Source organism: Podarcis tiliguerta, assembly GCF_965153285.1.
Source record: "Podarcis tiliguerta genome assembly, chromosome: 4".
Lineage (NCBI taxonomy): Eukaryota > Metazoa > Chordata > Lepidosauria > Squamata > Lacertidae > Podarcis > Podarcis tiliguerta.
The window spans coordinates 50,635,562-50,648,411 of record NC_139537.1 but is presented as its reverse complement, the minus strand read 5'-3'; the positions used below and the strand labels follow the sequence as shown (position 1 = coordinate 50,648,411).

The 12,850-nt window shown below is 42.0% G+C and overlaps 1 protein-coding gene across 1 annotated transcript; it reads left to right on the top strand.

The window, feature by feature from the left end:
• Positions 1 to 1,931: 1,931 nt before the first annotated feature.
• DONSON (DNA replication fork stabilization factor DONSON) lies at positions 1,932 to 12,844 on the top strand. The gene is made up of 10 exons (XM_083438903.1): positions 1,932 to 2,379; positions 3,544 to 3,624; positions 4,185 to 4,388; positions 6,288 to 6,466; positions 8,295 to 8,473; positions 8,568 to 8,691; positions 8,885 to 8,989; positions 10,455 to 10,653; positions 11,730 to 11,942; positions 12,447 to 12,844. The coding sequence occupies exons 1-10, from the start codon at positions 2,071 to 2,073 to the stop codon at positions 12,582 to 12,584; spliced, it is 1,731 nt and encodes a 576-aa protein (XP_083295029.1). The 5' UTR covers positions 1,932 to 2,070; the 3' UTR covers positions 12,585 to 12,844.
• The last annotated feature ends 6 nt before the right edge of the window (positions 12,845 to 12,850 follow it).

Here is a 12,850-nt window from a genome sequence, read left to right as displayed (position 1 = left end):
GTGGTAAAAAATTTCCCAGCATCAAGTGATTGCTGTTAATTGCTCGAGAGAATGTGGCTTCCCACAACTGAAGTTGAATGTTGACAAGCCAAATTCTCTTAACTGTTCTAAGGAAAAATGTTCTGCCTTTCTCCACAACTGTGTATTTCTACAACTACAGTGGTGCCCCACAAGACGAATGCCTCGCAAGACGGAAAACCCGTTAGACGAAAGGGTTTTCCGTTTTGGAGGTGCTTCGCAGGACGAATTTGCTATGGGCTTGCTTCGCAAGACGAAAATGTCTTGCGATTCCTGGGGGGGGGTTCGCTCCTCACCCCCTTTTTCTAAGGCACTAAGCTGCTAATAGCCTTTTAGCAGCTAATCTGCTAATCCCTTAAGCCTTTAATAGCCGCTAATAGCCGCTAAACCGCTAATGGGCTTGCTTCGCAAGACGAAAAAACCGCTAGACGAAGAGACTCATGGAACGGATTCTTTTCGTCTTGCAAGGCACCACTGTAATATGGAAAAGCTTCATATTATGCTCCTCAACACTTTCAGTGTGTGGAAATATTAAGTTAACTAGAACCCAGAAACACAGTTCGAGAATTCAATATAATGTTCAGCTAGCTTCTTGCTTTTCATAGTTCTTTTCTGACTTTGAAGATATATTTTAAAGAAGCCAACTAGATAAGATATATGTTACATTGGCATGCTTGGCCAAGGGTTAGCAGCTTTTATTTTGAAAATTTCCAAGGTCACTTCATTGCAAACTTTTTAAGTGGACTGGAATTTTTCTTCAGACTTGAAGGTGGGGCATAGAAAAAAGCTCCCTTAATATTGAAGCCATATTTCCAGCATTGGTCAAAAGTCATATAGCCTTAGAAGGGATAAAGGCATGTTTATGGGGATGTATCAGCTGAGAACACTGCCTTTAATTTCAAGGAAATCTGATGTAAGGCTTTAAGTATTGTATGCATGAAACATCAGTCACCAAGAAGAAAGCAGGAAGTATCATTTAGAAGACATCTGAAGGCAGCCCTGTCTAGGGAAGTTTTAATGTTTAATTATGTTTTTGTTTATGCTGGAAGCCGCCCAGAGTGGCTGGGGCCACCTAGTCAGATGCAAATAATAAAATGATAATGATGATTCAATCATGGGCGTAGCCTGGATTTTTATGGGAGGGGCAGAACCAAGCTATCTGCAATGCAACTGGTCAGTGAAGTATTTTTATTTATTTACTTGATTTGGGGAGGGGGCCTTGGCTATGCCCATGGATTCTACCTATACCCAGCCTTGCTCCCTGAGACTGGGATTCAAGGCGGCTGACACGAAGCAAGACAGAGAAAATACAAAAAGCCAAAGGAACACAAATGAACAGCAGAGAACCTGCACAAACAACGCTGACACAAAACCCCACATATATTAAGTAAAATCGAAACATCACCACCGACCCTACCCCCACTCATCTTTCCCTCCCTCCACCTCTTTTCCCCTATTCTTCCTAATGTCTCAACAAATGAAAGCGATTTGTTTTTTTTGTTTTTTTTAAAGTGTTACCTGTAAAAAAATACGAGAGAGAGACATTGCACATACCTTTGTAAATCAAGAAAATCTTTAATAAGAATACATTAAAAACAAAGAAAATACAAAAAGCTAAAACATGACATGTAATGACTAAAAACTAAACAGAATCAAAACAAATTACTGTATTAAAATACTGCTACTAAAAACACAGCACAGCCGTTTCCTTAAGGGGAAAAAAAACAGTAAAGAGACAGGAATCCGGAGAGGAAACGCGCAGGATTTTGCTTGCGGCGCGATGGAAGCTGCGCCCACGGGCCAAATAGTGGAGCTCTCGGCTCGCGCGCGCGTGTGTGTGCAGCGCAGCTTACGGCGCCCTCGCCAGGGCAGGAAAGGCGGCCGCGGCGGGGCCGACGGGTTTCCCGATTGGCCGGTCTCCGCGCGGCAACCAGGAGGCGCTTCTTCCCGCCCTCAAGGCGGAGCCTCCTGCTGCCGCGCGCCAAGTTCGTATCTTGCAGCCGGACGCCGACCCCGCTCCGCTTCTTGTTCTCGGCCTCCGCCGCCGCCGCCATGTGCTCCGTGGTCCCCGGCTACTCCCCCGGCTTCAAGAAGCCCCCCGAGCTGCTGCGCCTGAAGAGGAAAAGGGCGCGGAGAAGCGACGCGGAGCCCGGCCACTCTCCCAGCGCGCCCGCCGCCGCCGCCGCCCCTTGCGCGCTGGGCGGCTCGGCTCTGTCCCCTCGGCCTTACCCGGGGAGCCGCAGGCGCAACCCCTTCTCGAGCCTGGAGAACAGCCCGCGCCCTCCGCCGGGGACAGGCCAGGCCCTCTCTCCGGCCCGGAAACCGAGGGCGGGCGGCGCCCCCAGCTGCTCCCGCGCCCAGGTAAGGCGTCGCGACGGACGGGATTCGGAGCCTTCGGGGCGGGAAAGCGCTGCGTTGCAGATCGCCGTTTCCCTCTTTCCTCCTTTTTTTGCGTTTGTTAATGTGCACGCCCCGCCTCCGAATTTAAACTCTTCGATTATCATAGGGCAGCCAAAGCGCATTATTTATTTGGATCGTTTCGAAACGGATTAGTATTAAGACCGCTTATCGAAATGTTATATTGACACGATATAATTATTATGATTATTGCTTTATTTTTGCATTGCGGTTTCTGTGAATCGCTTTGGGCAGTTCTGGTATTTTTGGGGGAAATATTCGATAACTTGGTAAAAGCGCCTTGGTGATACTTCTTGAAAGAAAAGGTGGCGCATACATTATTCTAATAATATTTATGCGGGAAAGCACATGGGAGGAGACGCAACGTCGGGATCAACAGTAATCAAGCAGGACCCTAGGTTGTGAGAGGTTAAATGGTGGAGTCTTTAGCTTTCATCCAAGAAACTTACCAGGCACACATTCCATTGTGCACTTTACACGCAAGTAGACCAGTAGGGCACCCCACCTCCTCCCATAAATGTCACCTATACAGTGTCCCCAAACTTTGGCCAGTTACTGGTTACTGTTTTCCTTCTGGAAACAAAACAAACAAAATCACCTGTGGCATATAATGACCTAGGAATGCATTGAGTTGGGATGTGTTTACTACACCAGCCAATGTTAGTAGATTGGGATAATAACAACACCCCACGCATATAGGAAAATGGTGAAGGAATGGTTAAGACAGTGTGAAGTGTCTGTTGACACAAACCATGTAATGTTGTTGAGAGACATTTTACTAACCTAGGACAGGTTTCTTAATTGGGTTAGAAAAACAGTCCACAACTGTTACTCATTTTTGTTACTATGTTACATATTTTGTGTTTTTATATAGTAAACCACACTGTAATCTTTGGATGAAGGGCAGTATAAGAATTAATAAGTAAATACAGATTAATAAAGTATGCCCATTGATACTTAAGGGAATATTTAGGCTTGAACTTTGCAGAGTGACAGAATTTTAACCATTTTTTTAAAAAAAAAAATTATGCTAAACACTGCAGTGGATTATTTTATTCACTGTTCATTGAATCTTTGGTGTTCTCTTAACTTTGAATTTTTTTCCAGTTTTTAAATGGTCTGCAAGACGATGAGTCTATCTGGAAAGAAGAGTTTTCTGAAGCAGCATCTGTTGACTCATTGATCAATGTAAGAATCATTGCAACTGTTAAATGTATCTATATATGAGAATATTGGATTTATTTTATCACACAGGGCTCAAGCCCGTTGCCTTTTGAATGCACCCCTACTAATCACACTCCTCCAATGGGGATGACTTCATGGCAGAAAGCTGCACTCGTAGAACAGCTTATTTATTCCTAGTGATGTGAATAAGGATGCAGCTGAAATTGGGCCCCTACTGATATTCACAGCAAGGCAAACATAAAAAATGCAACTGTGTATGTGGAAAGGAAAGGCTGCAGTTTTTGCTGGATGACTTGAGTCATTCATGCTGCTTGGGGCATGGTCAGAGAAACTGACGGGGGCTGATAGTGTGTGCTCTTTTCTGCAGCACTAGAGTACACCTATTACACTTTTTAAAAAGCAACAATCTTTTCTACTCTTCACTAATATTGGTGTATATGTAAAAAGATGCTGTTCTTAATGCTAGCAAAGGAAGGACGTGCTTCTTCTAAACATTTAAGTGATCGCATTTTAATGAAGGAGCTGCTTCCTTGTAATTTTTTTCAATGTTTATATTTTTCAAGGACCCATATCTGGCTATTTCCAATACTGACGTTTCTTCCTCACCAAGTTATGAATTTCCTGCGGACTGGAGTATTAAAACTCGCCTTCTATTCACATCTTCCCAATCATTTGCATGGGCAGATCACTTAAAAGCACAAGAAGAATCCCTAGGATACGTCCAGCATTGTAGAGGAGCATTAATAAACTTGCCTCAAAGTATTCAGGTAATTAGTTCTGTTGAACCGTTGATCAGGAGAATAGACTAGAGACATTGAGGTAGAAAGGTGCCAATTCACACCTGCAGTGAGATGTTCAGCACAGTATATATTTTTAAAACTTGCATGGCCAATCATGTCTTTCTACCATGTTCAAACTGCCTTCTTCTCAATGTTTTATGGTGTATATTGAGCAGGACAATATTGATGAAAAGATCTTGGCTCTGTGACGGATTTCTGCCGTATATAGATCCTTTTTCTCAGTAGCACTGTGAAGCTGAGACAAGTGATATAAGACTCCCTAGTCCTCCAGTGTTACCAGTGACATTGGTAACTTGACAGGCTAACATTATTCAGAAAGGAATAATCTGCCTGCAAAGAACATTCTGAACCACCTGACGTTTTGTGTGTCATAAAGATAAAACTTAGGATAATAGGTTATGGTTATAAAAATGGTGGTATTTTTTCACATTATAACAGGATTGTGCCTACCCCCAAAACATATAAATAGGCTTCTTATTCAGCTTATTAACCCTTAGAATCTCTTTGAACTTTTGAGACCTGTTCATAAGCTGCAAAGGGACCTACCACTGTACTCATTGGCACAAATGCATGGTACTGTCCTCGAAGAGTACTATAGCAAAAGGGTGGCGCTGTGGTCTAAACCACTGAGCCTCTTGGGCTTGACAGAGTGAGCTCCTGCTGCTCTGTCCCAGCTTCCACCAACCTAGCAGTTTGAAAGCATACCAGTACAAGTAGATAAATCTGGCACTCGTCATGGTCCTCCATGCGCCAGTAGTGGTTTAGTCATGCTGACCACATGACCCGGAAAGCTGTCTGTGGACAAACACCGGCTCCCTCGACCTGTAAAGCAAGATGAGCACCACACCCCATAGTCGCCTTTGACTGGATTTAACCATCCAAGAGTCCTTTGCCCTTTACTTACTATAAAGGTAAAGGTACGCCTGAATGTTAGGTCCAGTCGTGGATGACTCTGAGGTTGCGCGCTCATCTCGCTCAATAGGCCGAGGAAGCCAGCATTTGTCCGCAGACAGCTTCCAGGTCATGTGGCCAGCATGACTAAGCCGCTTCTGGCGAACCAGAGCAGCACACAGAAACGCCGTTTACCTTCCCGCCTATTTATCTACTTGCACTTTGATGTGCTTTTGAACTGCTAGGTGGGCAGGAGCTGGGACAGAATAATGGGAGCTCACCCCGTCATGGGGTTTTGAACCACCAACCTTTTGATCGGCAAGCCTTAGGCTCTGTGGTTTAGACCACAGTGCCACCATAGCTCCCTTTAAATGTATGCAAAATATATCACTGAGGCTGGAGTTGTTATAGAGATGTGGCAGAAATGGCCTGGTCAAACTACCAAACTTAATGAAGATTAGGAATGATTGCAGTATAATATACAAGAAGTTTGTAACACAGTGAGTATCTTATATACTGCAATGAATTTATTGATCTGTAGTAGAGCTCTCACAATCGCTTTGCTGTTCCCTAAAAAAGTCATAGTATTTCTTGATGGCCTCTTACTGATTGCAGTGTAAAAAAACTAGGGTTTTTAAAAATGCACTTCTTTCCCGCTCCTTTCCTAAACATAGACAGAGGTGCACTTTCTATGTAAAGTGTGAATCAACTTTTAGTAATGTTTCTCCCTCATGGCAATTGGGCTGGTAACTCATTTGCGGTTTGATTGCAGTTGCTGCATAAATTTGTGTTGAATCAGGGTAGATAGATGGTGCCTTAGAATTCCACATAATAAATTTAATACTTCTCATACTCTCTTGAAAAAAAAGTACCTGCTTTTGTGGCCTTTCAGCCTACAGGGTAAATTGAATGAAGATTTTTCAGACATCTTATGAATAGCTTTAAAAATGTAATTTCAACACTTTGCTATCTTAGGAACCAAAGCTCTCCACAGAACTCCGATGTGCTTTCCAGCAAAGCCTTGTATACTGGCTTCATCCTTTCCTTCCGTGGCTAAAGCTGTTCCCTCGTATTGGAGCAGATAGAAAAATGACTGGGAAAAATAATCCTTGGTCATATGATGAAGGGCTCCAACAAGTTCTCATGAGTGAATGGTGAGTTGAAGTGAATGGAAATACATTGCCAAGCAGCTAAGAGTCAAATAGCACTGATACTCACAGGATATTTTCATAACTACCACCACATTGCAAAATTTGAGTTGAGTCATAATGCAAAATCAAGGAATTCATTCTCAATAATCAGTATAGCAGCTTTGGTTCTGGGGCCAACTGCACTTTGCATGCAAATGCTTACAAAAATCTGGACACTTCTATTTCAGATAAGAAGCTGTATTTGGAGAGGGGAAATTTATAGAAGGGAGGATGTGTTTGTTTTCCTCTCCACCCTTTCTCTGCTCCCAAGCAGCTTTCCCCTCTATAATGTTCAGAACATTGGTTTGGCTGACGTGTAAATTTGAAGGAGAGAAAGGGTTAAGCATCCCATTATCTTCGCACCTCCAGTCCTACTCTAAAATTTCCTCTCCTTTGTAAAGCAACTTTCCACTTTAAAAAGCAGTGCAATGTCAGGTGCTATTTTGCAACTTCAAGTTGTGAAAGGAAGAAACATTACAAGCCGTGTTCTGTGGAATAAATATGCATTAATCCGCAATGTCAGTCTTCAAGATAGCACTACTGTGGATAAGGATATCCTGATTTCCCACTGTCAGAAATTTGTGGCCTCCAAGCGATTGTTTGACTTCAACTCCCATCTTCCTTGCATGGGAGTTGGGAGTCCAAGAAGTTCTGGAGGACCAAAGGTTCTTTGCCCATTACTTGCTGCCCTTCACATGGCCAGTATTTCCTTTTTTGACATGGAGAAGGTGTTTGCGTGTGTATGTGTGTACACGCTCTGGTTATCTACTCAGATTGGTGATTTTTGTTTTAAAGGCATTTTGTCCATTTGTGTGATTTGTTTTTGATGTGTGTTTTGCCTTGTTTTCCAGAAGTTTATATCTCAGGCTTCCCTTAATCAGCATTCTGCCATTTCATCATTAGTATTGCTTTTCTCAGTCTGTTTAGATTTTCAGTTAAAATGTCAGTAGCTTGGTTTTGCTACTAACAACTTCCCCTCAACTCTATGTCTGCTGGTTTGCTTTTTCTTTATGCTTGAAGGTGTCAGTTTGCATTTCTTGGTACAGAAAGTATTGATCTGATGTGTCGAGATCTTTCCTGTTCTACTTAATTCAGGAGGGTTCTGGAAGCTTCTCTGTGTGAAAGAAGGAGCCGAGTACAGCTGCTTTAAACTGGTTCTGTTATCTCTTTCTGTCAAGGCCATGCTAACAATAATAGTGAGGCCAGAAGGAGCCTGGGTTTCACTCTCTCTTTCTGTTTTTCTTTCTGGTGTGGTGTTCTGTATGCTTAGTGTTAAGATTTAGACTTACTATAAGTTACTGTAAGTTTATGTTAAGTCTGCTGCAACTAGGTTTTTTATGGACAGTGCCAATCCTGAATGTATTGGATTTGTGACCATTATGTTCATTTTCCTCCAGTAGCGGTAAAGCTCTGCTAGATGAAATGCCTCAGGTCTATTTTGGAGGACTGCTGCAACGTGTTTAAGTTTTTACTCTGCTAATGATACATTGGAAAATACTGTGGATCAATATTGAGTAGAATTTCAATGACAGAAGGTGGGATGGGAATCCAGTCCCCCATCCTGTCCTTGGTCTGTGGCTAGTGGAACAGACAGGAGCTAGATTGGTCTGTCCTTCAACTGTCTTCCACTCCCCATACACCAGAAGCACATTTTAGGTTACGTACCAACTTCCTGTTGTAAACTACTCTCTGTGTGCGAGTAGTTTTGTTATCTCTGTGTTTTGTTTCCCTCAGTTTTGCTGTTTCCAAATTGCAGGCTGATCATTCTGCAGCTTGATTCTTTACCTTGCAGGTGTCTCAGTTTTACCTCCCTTTATAATCTGCTGAGAGCCAAGCTTTGCCCCTATTTCTACGTTTGCACTTACCAGTTCACGGTGTTGTTCCGTGCAGCAGGGCTTGCTGGAAGTGATGTGATCACTGCGCTAATTTCACCCACAACTAGAGGCTTAAGGGAAGCCATGCGAAATGAAGGTGAGAACAGTGTGTTATTAAGCCAAATGACTTACAAAAGCCCTCTTGTATATTGTCTCTACACCATTAATTTGCTTTTTCCACCCCTTCTCAGGTATTGAATTTTTGTTACCTTTTCAAGAAGTTAGAAAAAGGAAATCGAATGTGTTGGAATCCCACTTAGAAACAGGACTTGCTAGTGACTCTGAAACAACAGGCAAGGATGCTGAGAATGAAGAGTATGTAGTTCTTGTTATGGGGTCTTTCTCGTTGGAAAAGCTGGCTCTGTCTTGTTGCATTTTTCTAGCACAAAAACTACCTTTCTGGTGCAAGATAAATCGTGTATATATTTTTTTTTACTCCCGAACTGATTTCTGTATTGATAGATGGCTCACATGTTGCGACCTACTAAAGTGGTGTCTCTTTGCTTAGGGGACGAGGAATGAGTGATGTTGATGACGATGAAGGATTTTCATGGTTGGAGGAGATGGGAGTACAAGACAAGATTAAAAAGCCAGATACAATTTCTATCAAACTGTATCCTTTCAAAAGTGAAACACTTCCTAAAGTTGTGATTTAAAGCTGTGTGCAAGATCTGTCTAATATGCAGCTGAGAAAGCAACACTCAACTACTGAGAGGCAGGAACATTTGGTGCTTGTTCCTGATACTTGAAGACAACACAGTACATTGACCACAAAATGCTTTCAACATGTACTATGTTCAGTTAAACTCATTTTGATACGGATTATAATCAGTGCAAGTGGGATGATTGCCAAGGATGGTTAGGAAAGGGCCTTCCTTTCTGCTGCTCCTTATCAGGCACATAACATGCCAGTGCTGAGGGATCTGCAGCGGCTGTGTATTAGCCACTGAGACAGTTTTGCATGCAAAGCCCTAAAAAATCTGATTCGGGTTACCTGAAAATCCATCTTTTTCTTCAATGCCCAGTAAGAGTGCTATGACCAGTAATTGGAACTCACAATTGGAACTCACTCCTGGCGTCCTATCAGCTTGTGCTAACCTGAAGGTGTTGTGGAATTGCCTTCCCTTCAGCTCTTGCAGACATACCAGTTTAGGCAGACATTCCCCTGAACTGAGCTTGTGTTTTTATGTTAACTTTTAACTATGCTTCTTAATATTTTATGTTTTAATTAAGGATGCCCATATGTTGCTGCACATTTTAATTATGGGTTCGCTTAGAAGCCATGTTGGTACATAAGCAGCATGTAGATGAATTAAGAATACAGTGGTGCCTCGCAAGACGAAAAGAATCCGTTCCGCGAGTCTCTTCGTCTAGCGGTTTTTTGTCTTGCGAAGCAACCCCATTAGCGGATTAGCGCTATTAGCGGCTATTAAAGGTTTAAGGGATTAGTGGATTAGCTGCTAAAAGGCTATTAGCAGCTTAGTGCCTTAGAAAAAGGGGGTGGGGAGCGGGGGGAAATTGCAGGAACTTGCAATACATTTTCGTCTTGCGAAGCAAGCCCATAGGAAATTCGTTCTGCGAAGCACCTCCAAAACGGAAAACCCTTTCGTCTAGCGGGTTTTCCATCTTGCGAGGCATTCGTCTTGCGGGGCACCACTGTACTGAAGTAGGCAAGAGTCATATTGGCTAGCAGTTTCAGATACCCTTGATGTGGTATGACTAGCACATCAAGGTGAGTATGAGGAAATCACATAATTTTTTCCACAGCAGGTTTTTTCAGTGGGAGACGGGGATTGATTCTTTGCAAGCATGACAAGATCAAAGCTTTTTCGTAGCTAGGCGAATTATTAGCTAAAATTTAAATAGTAACAGCACAGTATTAATGTGTATTTAAAGCACATTCCTTGCCTCTGAGACAAGGGTGAAATGTGTCTTTACCTTGTAAATCATATGCAAAAATTAAATAAGGTTATGATTTTCAACTTGTATTGACTTTGTATTCATCTGCTGTTATGTGTGTGTATACCTTTCCCTTGTATGTGTGTGAGTATACCTTTCCCTTGACATTTGGTCTGTAGCTGTAAGGAGAGAAATGAGGTACAAATGGATCACAAGCCCGAATCTGTTGTGCTGGTGAAAGGAACAAACACATTCACTTTGCTAAACTTCTTGATAAATTGCAAGAGCTTAGTGGCTGCTGCAGGCCCTCAGGCTGGCATCCCTCCAACACTGCTGTCACCAGTTGCCTTTAGAGGGGCAACGATGCAAACGCTCAAGGTAAAAATTACTGCAACATGATTTCACATATTGTTGGCTTTATGGCGGGGGGGAATGGCTTGTGTGAACACTGGTGGCAGGATGGGGAAGCTCATTCTTTGGATTTGCCCTCCCCTTGCAGCTTCTTGTGCCCTTTGAAAAATCTCTTATGGGGGGTGGAATGCCAGGATAATTGGAGAAAATTGGCTTCACCCAGTCCTCTTAGTGGGGTCCTCCACTGGATCAAAAGCCTTCTATGAAAGAAAGGAGACCTCTTTGTGGAAGATTGTTAGGATCCAACTTGCCAAATTTAATTCCAGGAATCTGTTACTAATCATTATCACTTAGCATGACTATTGTTGGTCTGATAATTTACCATGTGTTTCAAAATGCCTGCCTCTATGATTCCGTGCTCCCTTCCCGTGTATTGGTATAACATGAAATGATTGCAGGCCGCTACCAGACATTTGCCTTAGTATTGTATCATACGGTGCAGCAAGACCCAACTTTTTAAGAATTTCTCTTAGAATCTAGAGATAGAAACTTGTGTTGCTGCAGACTTTGCTCTTAGCAACCATTTGCTTTGTCTCCATTAGCCTAAATCAGCTGTACTAGCCACTCCCTATAGTAAATCATACATTCATGCACACAAATTATGTAATGCTTTAAGTTCTTAATACTGGAGGTAGTAGCTGGGCTTTTTGCATGCGGGCAGAGGGCAGTATCTTAGTGGATATTTTGTGATTCTGCTAGAATTTTTAATAGGCAGGGCTTGAAGTTGTAAATTCTCCTTTTTCCATAATTCATCTGCATGACGACACCATGCTTACACCCAACTTCTTGAACATCTATCAATGGTGTGTTCACATTCCTTCTGGTTTGTAGATTGCAACCATTTAAATGCTTAGTATCTCATTTATGACCACATATTTTCAGTTTCTTGACTTTCCTCCAGTACCACCCCCCTGTAATTGCTGCCTTGCATTTTTCCTATATGTAGAATTGACCCACTGTTAAACTTTGGGTGCATAAAAAGGTTAGGTTTAATTTCAATGTTTTTGAACCTTCGTGTCATATAGCTTAATATTTTTCCCCAGGCTCGAAGCATAAATGTGCGGACACAGGTCCAATCACGTTACAAAGATTTATTTAGTCTGGAGATTGTTGGTCCTGTCATGCCTCACTCTATGCATTCCTTGTCCATGCTGCTCAAATCTGCTCAGAATGGATCTTACTCTGCTGTGTGTTATACACATGACCCAACAGCAGTGTTCAACACAAGCATCAGCAATGAACAGAGCATAAAAGAGGTAAGGAGATTTTACTTAACATTCATCTGAATTGGGAATAATCTGATTAACGGAAAAGAGAAAGCATGCTAGCCCTGTTATAGGTGTCACTTAATACCCATTCTGCATTTGTAAGAAATTGATCTTTTAGTGTGGTGCCAACCTGCATTCTGGAACCCCCTGCCTATTGACACTAGGCAGATGCCTTCACTGTATTCTGACACTGCTGTAAACATTTTTGTTTAGGCAAGCCTACTCCACACATGTAAAATGATGGTGTATTTTTAATACGTTTTTAGTTCATTGCTGATTTTATCTTTTGATTGTTTTAAAGAGTTACTTTTTACTATTATATTGAATTATTTTCTTTGTAAACCACTTTGTTTTTTTAACAAAGTGGTATGTGAACTTTTTAAAATCAATGGTTCCATAGGTGCTCAAAGGATAGGGTGTTTGGTAGACTTGTGAAATGGCATGTTAAACAATAAGAAATTGTACTAGTAATACTTTTCTTAATTTTTACAGGAACCCCATAGCAAGGACCTTAAGAAGTGTGGATTGCATCCTAACACTTTAGAACAGCTTACTCTTTCTCCAACATTAGGAAAGTCATCCATAAGGCTCCTAGAAATGAACAATTATGCCTACACATGGAAAGCCTAAACAAGCAATATCGGTCAATGAAGAATTGCCATTGGTGTTCCTGAGATGTTTAAGCCATGTTGGGTGGGTACAATAGCATTCTGCCAATAACAAACTATACATGTTAATGTGCAAAACCTACTGGCTAGATTAGCCTTCCTAAGCAGAGTTGATGGAAAACTGCCTATTCTGTGTTGTATAGTGAACTCAACCTTTGCCTTTTTTCCCCACGATTGAAACCTTGTTATTTATAGATTTTTAATTAAACTTTAACCCTAGAATCTTGT